At 43.9% G+C, this 23,421-nt stretch overlaps 1 protein-coding gene across 1 annotated transcript; it reads left to right on the forward strand.

The window, feature by feature from the left end:
- The first annotated feature begins 1,629 nt into the window (after window positions 1-1,629).
- LOC129841619 (succinate--CoA ligase [ADP/GDP-forming] subunit alpha, mitochondrial) lies at window positions 1,630-23,150 on the forward strand. Its single transcript, XM_055910003.1, has 9 exons — window positions 1,630-1,860; window positions 5,005-5,105; window positions 6,957-7,073; window positions 7,220-7,432; window positions 7,598-7,655; window positions 8,485-8,568; window positions 9,288-9,439; window positions 17,037-17,225; window positions 23,067-23,150. Exons 1-9 carry the CDS (start codon window positions 1,827-1,829, stop codon window positions 23,091-23,093), a joined length of 975 nt encoding a protein of 324 aa, XP_055765978.1. The 5' UTR covers window positions 1,630-1,826; the 3' UTR covers window positions 23,094-23,150.
- The last annotated feature ends 271 nt before the right edge of the window (window positions 23,151-23,421 follow it).

The following is a 23,421-nucleotide window of genomic DNA, read 5'->3' on the forward strand; positions in this document are numbered from 1 at the left end:
TGAAATACACATAGGAAAAGCATGCATCACGTTGTACTTTCCATTTCCAGTTTATATTTACTTCCTTATGAATCCAAATATAGTGAACAAAAATATTAACATAACATGTAAAGACTTGGTCCCAATATCTCAGAAATATTCCAAAACTACAAAAAGCTTATTTCTCCCAAATGTTACATCCCTGTTAGTGAGCATTTATCCTTTGCCAAGCTGATTAAAGAGCATGATCATTGTGCTGGGGATAATAAAAGGCCACTCTAAAATGTGCAGTTTTGTCACACAACACAATGTCACAGATGTCTCAAGTTTTAAGGGAGTGTGCTATTGGCATGTTGACTGCAGGAATGTCCACCAACCACCCAGACAGCTGATGAAACTGTGGGTTTGCACAACCCACAATTTCTGCACAAACAGTCAGAAACTGTCTCAGGGAAGCTCATCTGCGTGCTTGTCGCCCTCACCAGCGTTGTGATCTGACTGCAGTTTGGCGTCGTAACCGACTTCAGTGGGCAAATGCTCACCTTTGATGGCCACTGGCACGCTGGAGAAGTGTGCTCTTAACACAGTTTCAACTGCACCGGGCAGATGGCAGACAGCGTGTATGGCGTCGTGTGGGCGAGCGGTTTGCTGATGTCAACTTTGTGAACAGAGTGCCCCATGGTGGCAGTGGGGTTATGGTATGGGCAGGCTTAACCTACAGACAATGAACACATTTGCATTTTATTGATGGTAATTTGAATGCACGGAGATTCCTTGACGAGATTCTAAGGCCCATTGTTGTGCCATTCATCCACCGCCATCATCTCATGTTTCAGCATGATAATGCACAGCCCCATGTCTCAAGGATCTGTACACAGTTACTGGAAGCTGAAAAAAAATCATATTTCTTCCATGTCCTGTATACTCACCAGACATGTCACCCATTGAGCATGTTGGGGATAGTCTGGATCAACGTGTACGACAGGGTGTTCCAGTTCCCGCCAATTTCCAGCGACTTCGTGCAGCCATTGAAGAGGAGTGGGACACGATTCCACAGACCACAATTAACAGCCTGATCAACTCTTATGCGAAGGAGATGTTTTGCGCTGCATGAGGCAAATGGTGGTAACACCCGATACTGACTGGTTTTCTGATCCACGCCCCTACCTTTTAAAAAAATATATCTGTGACCAACAGATGCTTCTCTGTATTTCCAGTCATGTTGTCCTCTGTAGCTCAGTTGGTAGAGCATGGTGCTTGCTATGCCAGGAGTGTGGGTTTGATTCCCACCCATACTTAAAATGTATGCATGCATGACTGTAAGTCGCATTGGATAAAAGTGTCTGCTAAATGGCTTATATTATGTGAAATCCATAGATTAGGGCCTACTGAATTCATTTCAATTGATTTATATGAACTGTAACTCAGTAAAAAATATAGAAATTGTTTCATGTTTCTTTAATATTTTTGTTCAGTGTAAGAATCACATTTCCATAGCAGGTTTTACCCTTCGGGTTTTCTATGATGGGCATAACACGCACTTTAGTGTTTGAGGCATGCAAGCCTCATCCGAGTTGTTGAGGAAAGTGTGAACTACACTTTCCAGAATTCTTTGCTGTTTAAAGCCAACCTTGAATCTTTGCCAGAAATTTCCATCTCACTGGTTGTACTATTTTTGTCAGTGACTTAAATAATAGGTATAATAACAATATATCGAATTAGTATCTCGGTTGAACAAGTTAAAAAACGTTTGGAGGACGTTTTATTAGTTGGGCATATTTATAGTCAGCCCTTTGCCTTTCACGTGTAGGTCCGTAGCCTCCCGTGTCATTGGTGAATGACCGAAGATGTCGAATTGTAGGTTGTTTGCCCGGCTGCTCTGTAAGTATAACAACACATGTGTTCTCCTCAAAACTCTTTAAACTGTTTAGGTTCTGCTAAATTAAGTGCTTCACGGAGCACGTTTTGCACGGAATTTGGGGTTTCTTGCTCACAGGGTAGCCATGGCAAGCAACGCAAGGGCCTCTATTACTGGCTAACTGTTTTAGCATGTTGATAGATAGCGCATCAATTTCCAGGCCACACAGTCCGAACTACTGAACTTTGACCGTGCTTGTCCTTTAAGCTTTATATTTAGCGTGTCAATTCTATAAATGAGATTAGGACATGTAGTTAGCTTTACTATAACGTAACAGTCATGTAGCTGGCACTTGGTAAGCTAATGCTACCTAACGTTACTCCCCCATTGTATTGTACGTTGCAAACAGCTACCGTTAGTAAAGCTTTCAATTTGTGATTTTATAACGTTATCTCTTTATATGGAAGTAGCTACAGGGTGTTGGTTGCAGTGTTGGGTAAACTATAGTACTAACGTTAGTACTCTGAAAAGAGTTAACCAAGCTACCAATTACTTCACTGAAAGAAGCATAGCTTTAGTGTACCTTCATTTAAGAAATTGTTCACTTAACTAAAGTTACTTGGTATAGAGGTCCTGGACAGCAGGAAGCTTGGCCCCAGTGATGTACTGGGCCGTAGGTACTACCCTCTGTACCGTCTTGCGGTCGGAGGCCGAGCACTTGCCATACCAGGCAGTGATGCAACCCGTCAGGATGCTCTCAATGGTGCAGCTGTTGAGGATCTGAGGACCCATGCCAAATCTGTTCAGTCTCCTGAGTGGGAATAGGTTTTGTCATGCCCTCTTCACGACTGTGTTGGTGTGCTTGGACCATGTTAGTTAGTTGGTGATGTGGACACCAAGGAACTTGAAGCTCTCAACCTGCTCCACTATAGCCCCGCGATGTTAATGGGGGCCTGTTTGGCCCGCCTTTTCCTGTAGTCCACGCCCAGCTCCTTTGTCTTGCTCACATTGAGGGAGAGGTTGTTGATCTGGCACCACAGCCATGTCTCTGACCTCCTCCCCATAGGCTGTCTCATCATTGTCAGTGATCAGGCCTCCCTCACGACGCCAGGTCAGCGGAGTCAATCACCACCTTCCGGAGACACCTGAAACCCCACCTCTTTAAGGAATACCTAGGATAGGATAAAGTAATCCTTCTAACCCCCCCCCCCCTTAAAAGAGTTAGATGCACTATTGTAAAGTGGTTGTTCCACTGGATATCATAAGGTGAATGCACCAATTTGTAAGTCGCTCTGGATAAGAGCGTCTGCTAAATGACTTAAATGTAAATGTAAATCAGGCCTACCACTTGTGTCGTCAGCAAACGTAATGATGGTGTTGGAGTCGTGTTTGGCCATGCAGTCGTGGGTGAACAGGGAGTACAGGAGTGGATTAAGCACACACCCCTGAGTGGCGCCAGTGTTGAGGATCAGCGTAGAAGATGTGTTGTTGCCTACCCTTGATCACTGACAATGATGAGACAGCCTATAGGGAGGAGGTCAGAGACCTGGCTGTGGTGTTGTTGCCTACCCTTACCACCTGGGGGCGGCCCTTCATGAAGCCCAGGATCCAGTTGCAGAGCGAGGTGTTTAGTCCCAGGGTCCTTAGCTTAGTGATGAGCTTCGTGGGCACTATGGTGTTGAACGCTGAGCTGTAGTCAATGAATAGCATTCTCACATAGGTGTTCCTTTTGTCCAGGTGTGGAAGGGAAGTGTTGAGTGCATTAGAGATTGCGTCATCTGTGGATCTGTTGGGGCGGTATGCAATTTGGAGTGGGTCTAGGGTATCCGGGAGGATGCTGTTGATGTGAGCCATGACCAGCCTTTCAAAGCACTTCATGGCTACAGACGTGAGTGTTACAGGGCGGTAATCATTTAGGCAGGTTACCTTTGCTTCCTTGGGCACAGGGACTATGGTGGTCTGCTTGAAACTTGTAGGTATTACAGACTCGGGTCAAGGAGAGGTTGAAAATGTCAGTGAAGACACTTGATAGTTGGTCCATGCATGCTTTGAGTACACGTCCTGGTAATCTGTATGGCCCTGCGGCTTTGTGAATGTTGACCTGTTAAAGGTCTTGCTCACATCGGCTACCGAGAGTGTTTCAACAGAGTCGTCCATCACAGCTGGTGCTCTCATGCATGCTTCAGTGTTGTTTGCCTCGAAGCAAGAATAAAAGGCATGTAGCTCGTCTGGTAGGCGAGGGGCCACTCACTGGGCCACTCGCAGCTGGGTTTCCCTTTGTAGTCTGTAACAGTTTTCAAGCCCTGCCACATCCGATGAGCATCAGAGCCGGTGTAGTAGGATTCAATCTTAATCCTGTATTGACACTTTGTTGCGCTCTGTTCTAGCAAGCCTACATGGCCAAATAGCAGTTTTTCCATTTAGATTCTTTCCCCCAGTTTTTTTCAGAATCTCACATGTCTGTAGATTACACATTCATGGTCATTTGTTTCTTTCCCCTTATTTATAACCGGCCTTTTGTGAAATAATAATCTCACCATGACTGCCATACAGAACTGCACATACTAATGCCATTCATAGGCTTATCTTGGCGGTTTGGAGCGTTGGGCCAGTAACCGAAAGGTTGCTGGATCGAGTCCCAGAGCTGACAAGATCAAAAACATCTGTCTTTCTGCCCCAGAGCAAGGCTGTTAACCCAGGCGCCGATGACGTGGATGTCGATTAAGGCAGTCCCCCGCACCTCTCTGATTGAGGGGTTGGGTTAAATGCGGAGGACACGTTTCAGCTGAATGCATTCTGTTGTACTACTGACTAGGTGTCCCCCTTTCCCTTCCTTTCAATTTCAATCATGAGGGAATAGGCACAATGGGTAGCAAAAACTCGTTATCCAAGCGTAGTGGTCTACATAGTGTATGTGTGTTTTACTTCTGACAGTTTCTACCGTGTGCTGTAGGTTTTGGAACATAGCCTCTGGGCCTACCTTCATGTCCGTTTTAATTGGATTTAAACTAATTAGAGGAACATCATGTGACAACAGCTCAGGCAACAACGCTGGACTATGTCTCCTAGATGGCAATCCTTTCCATCATGATGTGACATTGACAATAGTGTTTTTTTGGAAATGTCACCTGTGTGTGGTCTCACTTTCCTTCTGCCTCCATTTGCAGTGCAGCAAAATGGGGTAAGGAACTGTTATACTGCTTCAAGGAAGCACCTCTACATTGACAAAGACACCAAGGTCATTTGCCAAGGCTTCACAGGGAAGCAGGTGTGTATGCTACACAACACCCGGCCGACACTGGCTGTTTTCTGCATTCAACTGGGTTGTATTCATTACGGCACTCAAAGGAAATCTTAACTTTTGCAACTGAAATGATCGAAAATGTGTGTTTCCTATTGGACAAGTCCAGGTAGTCCCTCCCTGTCTCAGTCCGCGTTCATCCGTTTGGTGCCGAATGAACACAACCCTGATTGGGTTATTGTTTCACTGTCAACAGACATTGTTGACGATCTGCCCGTGCAGAGTCAAAACAGCTCAATAATCTTCCCAAAACATGGATTGACAGTTGCCAGAGGAGCTTGTAGGCCTAGAGATTTAAAAATAACCAGCTGTATCCACTAGCTAAGGATTTTAATTTGCGATGTGTTTACATTGAGTTAAAACATTTTTTAAGTAAAATAAAATTAAGCAGCAAACAGTAGCTAGCTATCTGCAACTGAGCACCTTATCCACAGACAATGAGTGGTCATTAAATGACCGCATAATCTTGATCCACAATATTGCTTTGGATGAGGATGGAAGGTCTCTGTAATTGTCTGTCAAAGTCGAAAGAAGAGTATCGGCGTCATTGTCCAACAAGCGAACATCTCTCTCTTCTTTCACCTTGTAGGTTAATACCCGTCCCCCCTCCTTTCCAACAACTCTTCGACTTAATATAGTGTTATTAAATGTAGTTCTTCTAATGAAACACTCATGCTAATTCGAAAGGGCTGAGCAATGACTCAAGTGTCGCTGCTGCTGCACACCGACTTTCCTCTATGGTTTGCTTATCAAGCCATATACTTAGGACTGCCACCACCGGGGGAAAGAGCAGACAGTGCATGTTGCGTTATAAATGAACAGAGGAAGAAAAAGATGAGTCTGGTGAATGGAAGAAATATTGAAATGAAAAGATATCTGCGTTGCGTGGGGGAAAAAATAGCTGGCTCAGTCTTTTCTTTCTCTTTACTGCTGGTAATTATAGTTTTAACATTAGGGTCATTGATTTGGACGTGTCGTAGTTGGCCCTCGTAGCCACTTATCTATAGCGTTTCTTAACAGCCTTTGTAATTATTAACTGAGAAGGCTGATGGAACTTGTCAGGTTGAATATTCATAATATTACAACACATTATTGGACTCAATGCCCCTTGAAAAAGTAAAGGTGGGACTGTGAGTGATTTTATTTTTTTATTGACGACCTTAAGAAATAGAGACATGATGCCATTTGATTATGGTCATTTAGTGTGCCTGGGTTGGATTTATACTGATTGAATGTGATGCCAACCTAAGCCCCTTTCACTTAAGTTGAATTTTCACTTAGTCATGCATTTAGGTCAATGGGAAACTAAGTGACAGACACCGTAAAATACCTGAATATCATATACCAAATCTCCTCTCTGAGACCCCCATTCACATAGTCATTGATTTACCTGCTGATGTACCTAGTCTAAATATGTTGGTGGTGTCTGTGTGTCCTTCCATGTCAGCTTGATTCCCATTCCCCCTCCCTCTGCGGACACCGGACACCATTCTGCCCAGTTGATTAATGGTGGATGGCAGGCCTGTTCTCCTCATTCCACACTACCTGGCTTTAATGATATCTCAATGTTGGCAGTTGGCGCCGCCAGTGACTGGGACAATTCCCCTCTCCATCCATCACACACTGTCAGCTGCTCCCTCCTTCCCCTTTCCCCTTGGCCCTAACCCTTTGAACTGAAGGAACTTCACAATATTGCTTCCATCTTACAGATCTGCAATCAAACATTGAAGCGGGCTAAGGTCAAGAGAAACGACTGGGTGAATTGGTATTGGGACTAGCGGATTCTCTCTGACTCTTCCTCCTTCTCTCCCCCTCTAGGGGACGTTTCACAGTCAGCAGGCAATCGACTATGGCTCCCGGCTAGTCGGTGGCGTGTCCCCCGGCAAGGGGGGGAGGACACACCTCGGCGTGCCCGTCTTCAACTCTGTCAAGGAGGTTAAATGTGTTCCACTATTTCTTGTGTCTCTGGTCAGCCCTTATTCAGCCATAAATGTGAACTGGTTCTGAACTGGTTAAGAAATGGTTAAATACATACATTGATGAATAGCAAGCCCTAAATTCTCCATGTCCCACACCTCCAGGCGAGAGAGGGCACCGGGGCCGAGGCCACAGTGATCTACGTGCCCCCTCCGTTCGCGGGTGCCGCCATCATCGAGGCCATCGACGCTGGCATGCCCCTGGTGGTGTGCATCACAGAGGGCATCCCCCAGCAGGACATGGTCAAGGTCAAACACAAGCTGTTGCGCCAGAGCACCACGCGCCTCATCGGCCCCAACTGCCCCGGCGTTATTAATGTAAGAATACACATACACACTGGTATGCAGTACACACACAAGCTGCTGCGCCAGGGTGCTACCTGCCTCATTGGCCGCAACTGCTTTAGAGTGGTCAACGTAAGAGGCTAGAACACACACACACACACTCTCTTGGTGCTAACTCTGTGTTTTCCTATTTTGCAGCCGGGAGAATGCAAGATCGGGATCATGCCGGGCCACATTCACAAGAAAGGGAGGATTGGTGAGATATTTTTGAATCATTGAATAAAATCTGCTTTTACTTGGCAGCTGTGTCATAATGCTGACAGACCGACATCTTGTTCTGTGTGATGGAAAGTTAACAGTAGGTTAGAGATCCTACAATACTTGCTTCAGTCTCCAAAATTACGTGCGTGCAGTTGAATCGTGAGAGGGAGAAAGGACCTCTGCCTATGTGGCTATCAACCCTAGTCGCTCAGCGAGCGACCAAGCAGTTTCTTTTCTTCACTGTCTCGCAGCAGACAATTTGATAAGATGTCAGTGCTACAGCCCTGTAGGCAGCAGAAACGGCCATAGCAAATGTTCCTCCAGGTGCATTGGAGGCTGATGGGAGGAGCTATAGGAGGACGGGCTCATTGTAATGTCTGTCTGGAATGGAATAAATGGAACGGTGTCAACATTCCAGTCATTACAATGAGCCTGTCCTCCTATAGCTCCTCCCACCAACCTCCACTGGTGTAGTGACTGCTGGGGAGCTGCATCGCTGCACAGACATCCTAAACCTCTTGCTTCTCATTGCGAAGGCATACAGTGTATGCGTCCCCAATGGTACCCTATTCACTATAGTCCCTGGGGCTCCAGTCAAAAGTAGGAAATATGGTGCAATTTGGGCTGCACCCATACAGTGTAAATACAGGTCCTTTCCAATACTTAAAAATGCATCCTTCCTTCTTACCTCTCTAGAAGAAGGAAGGATGCATGTTAAGAGAATTGGTACTTGTCCTCAGTCTCTCCTTATCTACTGACAGGAAAGGGAACTGTGTTGCTTAAGGTTGTGAAATATCGTTTTTTCTTCTTTTTTTTCCCTTCAGGCATTGTCTCTAGGTCGGGAACTCTCACATATGAAGCTGTTCACCAGACTTCACAAGTTGGCCTGGGACAGTCTCTCTGCATCGGTACATGGGAATGAACGTTATGATATACACATACTGCAAATGTATAGACCAGGGATGAGCAACTTTGATGGGGGGTGATGGCCACTAAAACCTCTGAACTGATCATGAGAGGCCTCTGATTATGAGGGGCCTCAGTGGCTTTGTGTACCCACCCATGCAGTCAAAGCCAGCCCTAGCCTTTTTGAGAGCCCTAAGGAAAATTTCAAAAAACACAATTTCACTAACTGAAATGGTTTTCTCCCCTCTTGACGGCAGAGAGAAAAATCTGAAGTTTTAGGGTAATTTCATGCAATTCTACACTTTGCCATGGGGCAGAGATTTTTCTGTGGGCCTACAAAAAGGGCCGCCAGTTGCCCATCCTTGGTATAGACAAAATACAGTGCCTTCGGAAAGAATTCAGACCCCTTGACTTTTTCCACATTTTGTTACATTACAGCCTAATTCTAAAATGGATTAAATAGTTTTTTTCCCCTTTATCAATCTACACACAATACACCATAATTACACATTTACAAAGAATTCAGACCCTTTACTCAGTACATTGTTACAGAACCTTTGGCAACGATTACAGCATCAACCATAACACTTTCTTAGTCACATATAGAAAACCAATTCAACCTAAAAAATAAGTACATTGTACTCTATGCCTTCGGTCACATCTGACATCCATCTTATGGATATAAGCAGCGTAACAGTGTTTTCTAATGGTTTTTGTTCAGGCATTGGCGGGGACCCCTTCAACGGGACAGACTTCATTGACTGCCTGGAGGTGTTCCTACAGGACCCTAAGACGGAGGGCATCATCTTGATCGGCGAGATCGGAGGCAACGCCGAGGAGAACGCTGCCGATTACCTCAAACAGCACAACTCTGTAAGAGGAGACACACACACGTTTAACATGCTACCAGACTGTTAACACTTTGTCAATGGTCCACCAGTACTTTTGTGACTCATCCAGACCCTTTTTGAAAGATGAGTGTAGTTCTGGCAGGTACTCCCTTTCATCTCTTTGATTCCGACGACCCCCCCGGGAAGTCCCACTCCGAGCCCCCAGGTCCAAAACGTGTGCGTGGGTGGGTGGACACGTTTCACTATACTTGTGAGTACCAGAAGTGCTCACAAGAATGGTAAACTAACTAAAAGACAGAGAAGTGAGGACATTTTGCCGGTCCTTTACTTGTAAAAAGGCAATTTCAAGATTAGAATTAGGGTTGGGGGTTAGGGAAAATAGGATTTTGAATGGGTCATTTGTTGGTCCCCAAAAGTCCTCAAGTATAGTAAGACATACTGTGTGTGTTCTCACCTGCTAATGGATCTTGGGATTCTGGACAGGCTGAGGGTGTGAGCTAGAGTGCATGTACTTCCAGTTAGGGTTCATGGTGCAGAATACAGCACACACCTATGATTGACACACTCGTTCCAGGCAGGTGTGGGAGAGACTGATCTTTGGAGCATGGATGGTGAATTATGCAAGGCTTGAAAAGTGGTTAAGTGCCTTTCAGCAACAGTTATTGCCAAGTGTGTGTTTTGCCCTCTAGATTTGTCAAGACACAGAATTTTGATTGAGAAAATTGATTTTTGTGAGGTGTGTGTGTACACACAAACACACAGAGGTTTCTCTGCCTGGTGTTCAGCAGCTGAAAATTAATTTGATGTGCTTTCAGCTGCCCTAATGCATGCAAATCTCTCTCACCACTTTCTGTCTCGGGAGAACAACTCTTTGGCTGAGGCCAAAATGACACCATATTTCCTAATAGCGTACATCTTTTGACCAGAGCCCTTTGGGCCCTCTCTCTCTCCCTTCCTCATGTACAAACCGGCTCAACCAATCATCCAAAGTGTCGACAACCAGAAACCAATGGCTCGTGACACCAACATGCATGAAAAGCCAATTTGAAAGCGACGGGTAGTTCTCTGAAAGTCGAGTGTGTGTGTGTCGAGCATTGAACACCAGAGGCAGCAGTTTAACCAAAGCCTGAAATTGTTTTATCTGAGCTGCTGTTCTGTCAACGTTGAGAAACAGAAACACTGAATGCAAAGCCAGACCCAAAATGATGTTCCTCTCTTTAGTTTGACTCAGAATAATTCCATGCTTCAGACATGTTATTTTCTAGGGTTGCAAAATGTCAGTAGCTTTCCCGAAATGTACAGGTTTTTCAGAAAACTATAATGTTATAACTAACTATAAGTTAACTTTATTTTTGCCTAATACATTATCTCTAGCTCAGGGCTACATCTATGCATTTGGTTTGCTAGCTAAGTGGCTAGATGGCAAGAGGACGATTCTTGGTTAGAGACAGTCAATCCCCTTATGGATCAAGATCCATGTTGCCTAAAAAAAATGCATACATTTATTTATTTAGAAATGGCACCCCCTGTGTGTACTTCCAGTAATACCGTATGACGGTATGGAAATCTGGATACCGCACAACCCTAACACAAATACTAACTGTATTGAATTTCTGAATCTACAACAGGCACACAAATACATTTATTTTACACTAATTCGTCATAAGATCAGCTAGGCATATTTTCAGACACATAAGGGAATCGTACATGAATAGTACAATGACACTGTAGGGAATAGGGTGCCATTTGGGACTCTTGCCGAAAAGTAGAATACAATATCACATTGGTATGCCCTTACCAGTATAGCTAGATATTTCAAAATGATCTCTCTCTCCACAGACTTATAGATCAGTTGGTGTAGCACTTGTGAGGCACAGCTGAGCATACATTTAAATAATGAGCTTTTTTTATTTTACTGCTCTGTCATGGTTCTTTTTAAGACAACTGGGGGGGGGCGGTCAAATCATGACGTCCGTGATCGGAAAGTCAGAATTCGGGCATCTTTCTAGAGCTCTGGGTTGGGTGACCGTTCAAACCAATTTTGAAAGCACGGAAGTCTGAGATTTCCAAGTTCCCAGTTGTTTTGAACACGGTATTAGTCTCAGCTGAAGGGAGGGAGAAATCAGCAAAGGGTCCTCCTCTCACAGTCCCTGCTCTCTCTTTCCTTTCCTCCTGTGAGACTAATCCGAGAGGGGACACCATCTTCCACCCGATGGTGAAACTCAAGTTGCAATGCATCTGCCTCATGCACAAATTCATGTTGTTCCTATGACCAGAGAAAGTGAAATATTCCTCTATTAAAACAGACAAGATGAGCTGCTAATAAAAATGTAGGGTTTTTGATAGACTTGGCTACTCATTCATTGCAGCGTGAGTGGAAGTAGGGAGATGTGCGTTTTATGTTTTGTAATGGTATTGAATAGTGTGTTGACAGTGCTGAATAACTTAACAAACATTCACTCATAACAGCAAGCTCTTTGCTGTATTCTTTGACAGTCTCCCTCTGGTCATTGTTTTAAAAGTTATGAAATCTCACGTAGGCTAGAATCAAACTTTGCTGTGGCCTGGGTTGTGGAAGCTGTAGGCATGATGATTTGAGACAAGTTAAATGGTTAAAAATGGGAACACTTTGCCTACCCGATGCACAAGGCTTCTGAATGAATGAACGCAAGAAATAAAAGCAAGCCTTTATCATTGGCCTTTCTACAGAAATGTTTGGTGATCGACTAGAAATACCTTGAAGATTGCGATCGACCGGTTGGTGACCACTTGTACACGATTTACGATTAGGGGATGAAGATCAAATTGTCGAGTTTGAGTCAAATCGGTCTTTATTAAAAGTGTTACACTTGACATAAAATATGCCCAACAAAAAAGGGATGTATAAAAATAGACAATAAACTGATTTACAAAAGAGGGGCCTTGAAAGGGAGATCTTTGCACCAAAAAGTTGCTCTGATGTTTTTAATTTTGCCAGGCTAGAATTAGTACACACTTTAGAGGTCATTGCATAGCCTACATAGTAAAACTATTCCTCTAACTCTGTGGCCTGCTTGCCATCCTGGTCTGTTTTAGTATACTGAACAAAAATATAAAGTCAACATGTAAAGTTTTGGTCCTATGTTTCATGAGCTGAAATAAAATGAAATTTTCTTTTGCACACATTTGTTTACATCCCTGTTGGTGAGTGCTTATCCTTTTCCAGGATAATCCATCCACCTGACAGGGGTGGCATATCAGGACTCTGATTAAATAGCATGATCATTACACAGGTGCACCTTGTGCTAGGGACAATAAAAGGCCACTCTAAAATGTGTGGTGTTGTGACAACACAATGTTGTAAACGTTTTTTTACCCCTTTTTCTCTCCAATTTCGTGATATCCAATTGGTCGTTAGTCTTGTTCCATCGCTGCAACTCCCGTACGGACTTGGGAGAGGCGACGGTCAAGAGCCATGTGTCCTCCAAAATATGACCCTGCCAAGCCGCACTGCTTCTTGACACACTGCTCGCTAAACACGGAAGCCAGCCTCACCAATGTGTCGGAGGAAATAACGTATACCTGGCGACCGTGTCAGCATGCACTGCCCCCTGCCCGCCACAGGAGTCACTAGTCACGCGATTGGACAAGGGCATCCCTGCCGTCCAAACCCTCCCCTAACCCGGACGACGCTGGGCCAATTGTGCGCCGTCTCCCGGTCTCGGCCGGCTGCGACACAGCCCGGGAGGCAGATGTCTCAGTTTTTGAGGGAGTGTGCTGTTGGCATGCTGACTGTACGAATGTCCACCAGAGCTGTTGCCAGAGAATTGAATCTACATTTTTCTACCATAAGCTGCCTCCAATGTTGTTTTAGAGAATTTGGCAGTACGTCCAACCGGCCACACAACCGCAGAACACGTGGAACCATGCCAGACCTCCACATCCGGCTTCTTCACCTGCAGGATCGTCTGAGACCAGCCACCCGGACAGCTTTTGAGTTTGATGGGTTTGAACAACCGAATAATTTCTGCACAAACTGCTGGAGAAGTGTGCTCTTCACAGATGAATCCCGTTTTCAACTGTACTGGGAAAATGGTGTCGTGTGGGCAAGCGGTTTACTGATGTCAACGTTGTGAACAGAGTGCACCATGGTGGGGTTATGGTATGGGCGGGCATAAACTACAGGTAACGAACACAATTGCATTTTGATGGTAAGTTGAATGCACAGAGATACGGTGATGAGATCCTGAGGCCCATTGTTGTGCCATTCATCTGCCGCCATCACCTCATGTTTCAGCATAATGCACAGCCCCATGTCGCAAAGATCTGTACACAATTTCTGGAAGCTGAAAAATGTCCCATTTCTTCAATGGCCTGCATACTCACTAGACATGTTACCCATTGAGCATGTTTGGGATGCTCTGGATCGACATGTACGACGGCGTGTTCCAGTTCCCGCCAACATCCAGCAACTTCGCTCAGCCATTGAAGAGCAGTGGGACAACATTCCACAGGCCACAATTAACAGCCTGATCAACTCTATGCAAAGGAAATGTGTCGCACCGCATGAGGCATCTGTGACCAACCAATGCAGATCTGTTTTCCCAGTCATGTGAAATCCATAGATTATGGCCTAATTTATTTCAATTGACTGATTTCCTTTATATGAACTGTAACTGTAAAATCTTTTGGAATTGTTGCATTTATATTTTTGTTCAGTGTTAGTCACCTTTTCAGAAGGTCTTAAGTTCTTTTCTTTTTGAGACATCTACTTCTAAATCCCACCTAGTATTCTTCAGCCTCTCCATGCATTTGTAAAACTAAATCGCTACCTAAGACGTAACACCTTTGGGCCCATGCTTTCCAACGAGACAGAGTATTTGGCAGCTAACCCACGTGAACACAATGTATCCTTTTTCCTGTTATCCTCGACTCTTAGCCACTGCTCTCACGCTCTCTCTCCTAGGTGCTTTACGCACAATGCAAAGCCCAAGCACAATGCATTCACTAACACACACCAATTGCCGTCTAGGAGGGCAGGTGAGTGATTTTAGAAAGCGGTGGGGCGTGTGTCGCGCACTCCATTCACATCTGGTGTGCGAATAGGGGGCCTCATTAATTTGTAATTGTCTGTTTGTCGTCTTAATTTGACAAGATTGAGGCTCTACCCCCAAGCATACAGCAAGGCTTCCCCCTTTCGAAACAACCCCTGCCTCCTTCACCCCTCCTCCCGTGGGGGAACAAACTGAAGAAGAAGTATGGAAACTACCTTCTCCTTCTCTTTAGTTCCATTATTAAAGTAATACATCTCTACGGTTAACAATATAGGACAAAGGCGGTGGGAACTTTCTGAAGGAAGATGAAGAATATTTGACTAATTACAGCCTGACGTGTTTGGGTAGATTTTAAGAGTTGATTCCCACGGGGGTGGTTCGTTTGTCAGAGCTGTGAATTCATTAGGACGGGACAAGCGAGAGCCGGAACTGTAGTGTCTAGGGCCTAGCTAGAAGAACGGCATTGGGCCTGCATTCATAAAGTGTCTGAGTAAGTAGGAGGGCTGATCCAGGATCAGTTTTGCCTTGTGGATCATAATGAATAAGATTGTATGGACAGGGGATGCTTTGTGAATAGAGATTCTAAAACAGACGTGGCCATCCCTCCTCCTGGAGAGCTACTGGGTGTTCAGGCTTTTGCTCCAGCCTTACTTCAGCTAGTCAAGGTCTTGAAAAGCAGCTAAGTAGTAGAATCGGGTGTGGAACCAAAGCCTGCAGGAAGGTCAGTCTTTAGGAAAAGGCATGGCCACCCTCGTTCTGACCCATTTAGAGGAAAAAATGTTGGGCCACCTTACAAGAGAACATTCACCTCGACTAATTAGTATCCTCCCGGTACCTTTTTTTCCCTTGATTGCAGTCATATTCCCCCGTTTAGTGAACATTTTTGTTTCAGAGCCATCTCTTGTTAATACTGTACATTGTTAGTCAGGTAAAAAAAAAAAAAAATTTAATTCATTTTCTTGGCCGAGAGACGAGCGGATTGGCTGCTCCGCTTAAACAATTATCCAGTGTCTTCAAGCATGTTGAAATTAATAGCGGTCGTCGGGCAGTCGTCTTGCTGTACATACCTGCCAGTTTCAGTTGGGTTCCATTTAGAACGCATGTGCTGAAATGGTAGAAGGGAAGTAAAGACTTAAGCAGGAGGACCACCTTTCCTGGCTTGTCGGCCAGTTTGTTCTACACGCCGTGTAAACCCTCAACTGAAGGAGAGGGTATGAGGGAGAGAAAGATGGAGGGAGAGCTTTATCACAAGGCAAGTACCTGAGAAGGAGTGTCTGAAGAGAGGCCTGGATTTTGTTCATTTGGCCAAAAAATTACTGAAGTGGGTAGCTACTACAGTACCTGGGTCTAATAGGAAACTGTTAAGGGAATTAAATGATTCCTCTATGTACTCACTAATTAAAATCAATCTGTCTATTTATAAGAATTTAAGATACTTATTAACATAAAATAGACAGGATACAGTCTTATTAAAATTAGATAATAGTATTTATTTTCGGAGCACGCTCCCATTTAACCATAAACAACAGTTTATGAACAAGATATGACATCATTGGTTACAGAATAAATCTCCTCCTCTTGACCAATATAAAACAGGTTCAAAAGTTCATTCCAACTCCCCAGCGCACACACATGACACAATATCATTTATTCTCCTGAAGGCTCACTATAATTTATTACCACTTTAGCAGACAACTCAAGATAATGGAAGACCTAAGAAGTTACTCACTGCCTTATCTAAACATCTCAGGGCTAAGTTGGGTCAGTTCAACCATAGTTTAATGACCCTTTTTGCTTACTTTTTAACCCACAGCACAAATCTCTCTGACTAAGTTTGAATGGTGTTTATTTTGTTTTAATTTCTCCTTGTACATACTTCATAATCCCTTCCTTATGAATTAACATTATTAATCAGATATACTAATAATACAGGGCAAAGTTTAAATTAGTTATATGTTTTATCTAAATCTAGAAACTGTTTAGTTATTATTCATAAAATTCCTAACAGAAACACACATTTTCGCTACCCAATTCAAAAAGTTTTTCTAAGCATGCCCTAATGAACAAGCCCATCTTTCATCTCCAATACAATGTTATTCCTGAGTGTGAAATATTAGCTCTCTCTCCCCTCCCGCCAGCGTTGGAAGACGATCTCAACTGTTGAATTTAGCCATCCATCAGGACGAGCTGAGCGGACAGGGCCAGAGCTAATCAGTGTCCGCGTGACTAATTACCTGCTTCTGCGAGAATGAGATCATATGAAATGGCAGGGAGGGGAGGGGTGGTGGAGGGTGTGTATCTGCCCATGCAATTAAATGGTCTCATTGACTCTTTCACACACATCTGGACAGAGCATGTAATATAGTATTGGCATGAATGTGAATATAACATTTACTATACACTACCATCCTTTATTTTTTTTATAAGATGGTTCTAAGAATACCTATTTAAGAGGGACTGTTAATAGGAAGACGCTGTCTTTGTTTTGGAACGTCTGTTCTGTTATTTGTCTGAGAATACAAGTATGACTGAGGCTGTCTCCTTAATCTCCCCCTCCATCCTTTCCCCCTCAATCCACCCCCCCAGGGAGCGAATGCCAAGCCCGTGGTGTCTTTCATCGCTGGGCTCACTGCCCCGCCGGGCCGAAGGATGGGTCACGCCGGTGCCATCATCGCAGGGGGCAAGGGTGGAGCCAAAGAGAAGATTGCTGCCCTACAGCAGGCGGGCGTTGTGGTCAGCATGTCCCCAGCCCAACTGGGCAGCACCATGTTCAAGGTGAGACTAGAGAGATGTATTAAAGAGCTAAACTATCTTTACCATGGCTCAAGCCCTCTAGCCAACTATGGGTCAGACCCGTAGCGATAGAACATTTGTCTGTCATTCAGTGGCGCGACGGACTATACCATGGCGAAAGGGTTACTTTAGTCGCTTTAGTCCCACATCCCAACTTTGCTTCTTCCCTCAAATATACCAAAAACAATCTCGACCAGGGTTGCAAAGGGTCGGAAACCTTCCCGTAAATTTCTGGAATTCTTCATGACATTTTCCATGGGAAGTTAAGCCTGGGAATTTGGGGGATTTTGCTTAAATTCATCAAAAAAGTTAGCTTATAACAGTGAACCTTTTTAATTGTGTGATACACAAGGCAATTCTAGGTCTTGTGGCATATTTTGGTTAAACTATCCCCAATTCAATGGAATTGCAACCCTCTGCATGCACAGTGCACTCTTCCATCACATGCACAGCTGATTCTTGATCTGATCTTGCACACTGAGATGCTATTGAGCCCACACTACGACACTGTCTGAGCCAAGGACTACATGCTTTCTGGTAACTTTTGATTACAATACTGCGTGGGGTGAATATATTTGATATGACATTTTTGTTGTTGTTAACTAGTAAATAGTAGCCTACACCAAAGTGTTTAAATAATTTCTAACTTGTTAACAATTTCTGCTAGTTTGGTTTTGCTACCATGTGGGTTTTGGCTTGCTTGAGCCTGCTAACTGAGGAGTGTTAATTCACCTGTTTCCATACATGTTTCATTTCTAAACAACTCCTTTGTAAGATAAATAGTTAAGCAGTTAGATAAAACAGTTAGATAAAACGTTTATCTGTACATGAAATTGTATTTGTTTTCATTTTTACAAATGTTTTCCTAATCTTTAATGAAAAATGCCACAGGCACTATCTGATGTGTGGAGACATTTCACTGCAGCTAATGTAGAAGGAAAAGCTGTGTACATTTGCAAATACTGTACCAAATCCGATGTGAAGAATGCAACAAAGATGCAGAATCATCAGGCCAAGTGCATAAAGTTCCCTCAGCGTTCACAACAAGCAACCTCTGACAAAAGTCCCTCTACTTCTATTTGAGGTGAAAATGATGAATCAGACACCTTATCAATAGCAACAACTCATGGTCCTGCTGGAATCAGAAGTTTTTATTTGACTCAATGGAGGAACATAGTCAGAGAAATGCTTATGAATGTCTTACTCGAGCTGTGTATGCAGCTGGTTCCCCTCTGATGCTCACAGGCAATGTGTATTGGAAGAGATTTCTGAATGTTCTTTGCCCAGCATACACCCCTCCAACCAGACATGCTTTATCTACTAATTTGCTGGAGTTCAAGTGAAGGTCAAGCAAGTCATAGAGAAAGCAGTCTGTATTTCAATCATCTCTGATGGGTGGTCGAATGTTCGTGGGCATGGAATAATTAACTACATAATCTCCACCCCTCAACCAGTATTCTACAAGAGCACAGACACGAGGGACAACGGTCTCTACATTGCAGATGAGCTGAAGGCAGTCATCAATGACCTTGGACCACAGAAGGTATTTGCACTGGTGACAGACAATGCTGCGAACATGAAGGCTGCTTGTTCTAAAGTGGAGGAGGCCTACCCTCACATCATACACATTGGCTGTGCTGCTCATGCTTTGAATATGCTCCTCAAGGACATCATGGCACTGAAAACAATGGATACACTCTACAAGAGAGCCAAGGAAATGGTTAGGTATGTGAAGGTATATTGCAGCAATCTACCTCACCAAGCAAAGTGAGAAGAATAAGAGCACCACATTGAAGCTGCCCAGCAACACCCGTTGAGGTGGTGTTGTCATCATGTTTGATAGTCTCCTGGAGGGGAAGGAGTCTCTCCAAGAAATGGCCATATCACAGTCTGCCAATATGGAGGATCTGGATGATGTATTTTGGGAGAGAGTGATAAGCAGCCTGAAACTCCTGAAACCTATTGCAGTAGCCATTGCACAGATTGAGGGAGACAATGCCATCCTGTCTGATGTTCAGACTCTGCTTGCAGATGGAAGAGAAGAAATCCATACTGCCCACTTCACTGTTGCTCCAAACAGAGGAAACTGCAGTTCTAAAATACATCAAAAAGCGTGAAGACTTCTGCCTGAAGCCCATACACTTCGCAGCGTACATATTGGACCCCAAGTATGCTGGCAAGAGCATCCTGTCTGGTGCAGAGATCAACGAGGCCTATGGTGTCATCACTACCGTGTCTCGCCACCTTGGCCTGGATGAGGGCAAGTTTCTTGGCAGTCTGGCGAAGTACACTTCCAAGCAAGGGCTTTGGGATGGAGATGCAATATGGTAGTCGTGCCAACATATCTCATCAGCCACCTGGTGGAAGGGACTTTGTGGATCTGAGGCTCTTTCCCCTGTTGCTTCCATCCTCCTCCAAATCCCACCAACATCAGCCACCTCAGAGCGCAGCTGGTCCTTGTTTGGGAACACACACACCAAAGCACGCAACAGGCTGACCAATACAATGGTTGAAAAATTGGTGGCCATCCGGGCAAATGTTATGCTTTTTGAGCCTGACAACGAGCCATCCTCAACAAGGTTGGAAAGTGAAAGTGAAGATGAGGCCTCAGAGTCTGATGTTCAAGAGGTGGACATTGAGGAGGTCCAGGGAGAAGACATGGAAGCCTGAGAGGAAGACAACCAGAGTTTTAGTTTCTAGACTATCATTTTACAGATGTATGTTGAAAACATTTTTGGGAGATGCGATGGATCATTGGGGATCATTCAATATTCCCTTTCTTTTGTTGATTCCTGAACTCATTTAATTAAAGTTCAATTCATAACTAAATTATTTTATTTCTATTGGAAGGATTTAATCATTTGCAATGATGTCTACTCATGATAAGGTAAAAGGTTTCTGTCTCCATGTGATATGGTGTGTGTATATATATATATATATATATATATATATATATATATATATATATATATATCAAATGCAAAAAAAACATCTACATTTAAATGGTATTAATATTAATTTGTATATATTCCATGTTAATTCCTACAAAGTTTCCTCTGAATATTCCCCAAAATGTGCAACCCTAATCTCGACATACAAAAGTAAAAAAAAAAAAACTATGAACTTAGAGTAAACCTTTTTTCTACTTGAGTGTATGTTGATGTTTTCAGTGTTTGGGTTCGTTAACAAGTAAGGTTGTGGGACTTGAGATTGCACTTTTTTAATCGGTAATAAACAAAAGGCAACAGTGAGGGGAAATTAATAACCATGGCTGTTGATGCCGGGGCGGGCAACTTTGCTACGCTGCTGCTGCCTATAATCCAATTTATCACCGGAGGAAGCCGGTTTTAACAAGACGTATAAAAAGTTCAAGCGTGTATTACACCCATTCATCTTATTCTTTCATTACGGGCGAGCGCAGGATGCCAAACCCAAACACCCAGGTATTGATTTGCGCGGTGGTGGCACTGTTTTTGCTTTAATTCATAATCATTGCGCGTAATGAAGAACTATTTCCCGGCCTGTTAATTTCCCAGCCATTTTGTGTTCATACGTCTCTGTTAACCTCATTGGCGGCTGCTGTAATCGGCGTGATAATACACACGACACAACAGAGCAAACAAGCAAAGTAGTGCCCGACGGGGGTGTTAATTTGGTTTGGTTTAACATGCTCAGCTTGTTTGTGCTGTCAGTGAAGCTCTCCTTGTGTCCACACCTAGATTCAAGTATTTGTTTTCTTTCAAATACTGTAAATGCGATAGATTAAACTTGCATGTCACCGATAGAATAGTCCCAAAAGTGCAAACTGTGTCAAGCACACATAAACCTCTATAGTCACCTATGTGTGCTGCTCTCTCCGTTTTTCACTCTTTCTCATGGCCTCCCTTGACAAAATGTCCCTGTCGCACACCAGCACTCTTCATCCCTCCCTCTCTCCTCTCCATCCTCCTGAGCTCATCTCTCTTCATCTTGCTCCACCTCTCCCCTTCTTTCGGTCTTGAGCACCTTTGACACTCCCCTCCTGGCTGTTTGTCACACACAAGGACGATCGCATCTCTCGCTCTCTTTCTCTCTCTCCTGTTCCTCTTACTCTACAACACCTTTCATTTACAGGCTGTATCACAACCGGCTGTGATTTGGAGTCCCATAGGGCGGCGCACAATTGGCCCAGCGTCATATTGTAAATAAGAATTTGTTCTTAACTGACTTGCCTCGTTAAAGGTTCAATATAAAATAATTTTTTAAAGTAGTTTCCTCTGCCTTTCCTCTGCCCTCTTCAAATCAAATTGTCACATGCTTCGTAAACAACCGGTTTAGACTAACATTGAAACACTTACTTACACATCCTTCCCAACAATGCATTAAAATATATATATATAATAAAATAATAACACGAGGAATAAATACACAATGAGTAACGATAACTTGGCTATATACTGAGTTGAGGAATGAGGTAATTGAGGTAGATATGTACATATAGGTACGGATTAATTGATTAGGCAACAGGATAGGTAATAAACAACAGCAGCGTATGTGATGAGTCAAAAGCATTTAGTGCAAAAAGGGTCAATACAGATAGTCCGGGTAGCTATTGGTAAACTATTTAGCAGTCTTATGGCTTGGGGGTAGAAGCTGGTCAGGGTCCTATTGGTTCCAGACCTGGTGCATCGGTACCGCTTGCCGTGCGGTAGCAGAGAGAATAGTCTCGATCATTCTCCCTCTGGACTATGAGTGGACCTTGTGCCACCTTCCACCCTTTTCCCTCCTTTCATCCATCAGAGTGCCTGAAGCCTCGTGGCCACCATGTCAGCACTCCTGTCAGAAGCCCTAGCACAGCCCCGCTCATCCCCTGGTCTCTTTCTCCTTCCCCCTCTTCCCTCTCCTCTATCTTTCCCTTTCTCAGAAAGTCAAGGGCCCGGTCTTGATCGGCGCGTACAGATACACTTAATCCACCCCGCTTGAGACTGAAGGGTGTCTTCACGTAACACTCCTGAGTATTACATTAGATAACACAAGCACACCCTGGCGGGTTGGTCTAGCACTTTGTCAAAGTTGAGGCGTTGAGCCGAAGTAGACATTTTCAACCACTTGGTGGCAGTAGACATTCAGGTATTTTGGAAGTAAGGCATTTTCCAGTGGGCAACGTCATGCATTTGTGTTGCAGACCTGATAAATGACATATGCATAAAGGAAGCTTTTTCCTCTGTGGCATGGGGTAATTGTAGGAGGAAGGGAAGGAGAGTGTTTTATCCTCCTTCCTCTGCTGATATTTAATAAATGGTGTATGTAAATGGCGACATCCCACCCGTAATGTTCTCCGTGCTTTTACATCTTATTATTTTCACTGTCGTATAATATGACTGGATTTTGATGCTTTGGTGTGAAAATACATGTTTTCTGTGTTTGGACTATTCCACACTGAACATGAACCTTGCATAGCCTTATTCGGTTTGTACGGTATTTATCTTTGCATCCAAAATAACGATTTTGAGTGTTATTCGTCTGTGTCTCCTTCATGAATCCCTGACTAGATAAATGTATTGTCTACATCCCAAATGGGACTCATAGTGCACAACTTTTGACCAGAGTCCTGTGTAGGGATTGGGGGTGCCATTTGGGACGAAGACACCCACCTCCCCAGGAAGAAAGTGCCTTGTCAGGGTCTACTAGCACCCCTCCATCCCATGTCAGGGTCTACTAGCACCCCTCCATCCCCCTGTAACTTCCATATGTAAACAAACTGTGAATCCACATGAATAAATAATTATTTCCTCACCTTCCCCCTGTTTCCCCCTCCTGTTTGTTCTGTCCCCCTCTCCGCAGGAGTTTGAGAAGAGGAAGATGTTGTAAACGGGGAAAGGCAACACCCCCCCCCCCCCCCCCCATCTCCCTGACTGAAGCCCCTACTACCATACACACACTCACTACGCAGTGTTAAGATGTTTTTGATTTTAGCTATGAATTCATACCTTTACACGAGAGTAAATATATCAGTATATCTTGATGGCGTCTTTTAAATATGTGATACCATGCTTGTTATGGACTTAAGTAAAAGTGTCTTTTAGAAGACAGTTATTGGCATCCGTTATGGTAGATTCTGATGTGTTTAGTTTGACTAGAGGGATGCCAAGGTAACCGAGGTGATCTGGTTCCTGTGTTGTCTTTCTACTACCACACT

This window comes from Salvelinus fontinalis, chromosome 42 (genome assembly GCF_029448725.1).
Source record: "Salvelinus fontinalis isolate EN_2023a chromosome 42, ASM2944872v1, whole genome shotgun sequence".
NCBI classification, from domain to species: domain Eukaryota; kingdom Metazoa; phylum Chordata; class Actinopteri; order Salmoniformes; family Salmonidae; genus Salvelinus; species Salvelinus fontinalis.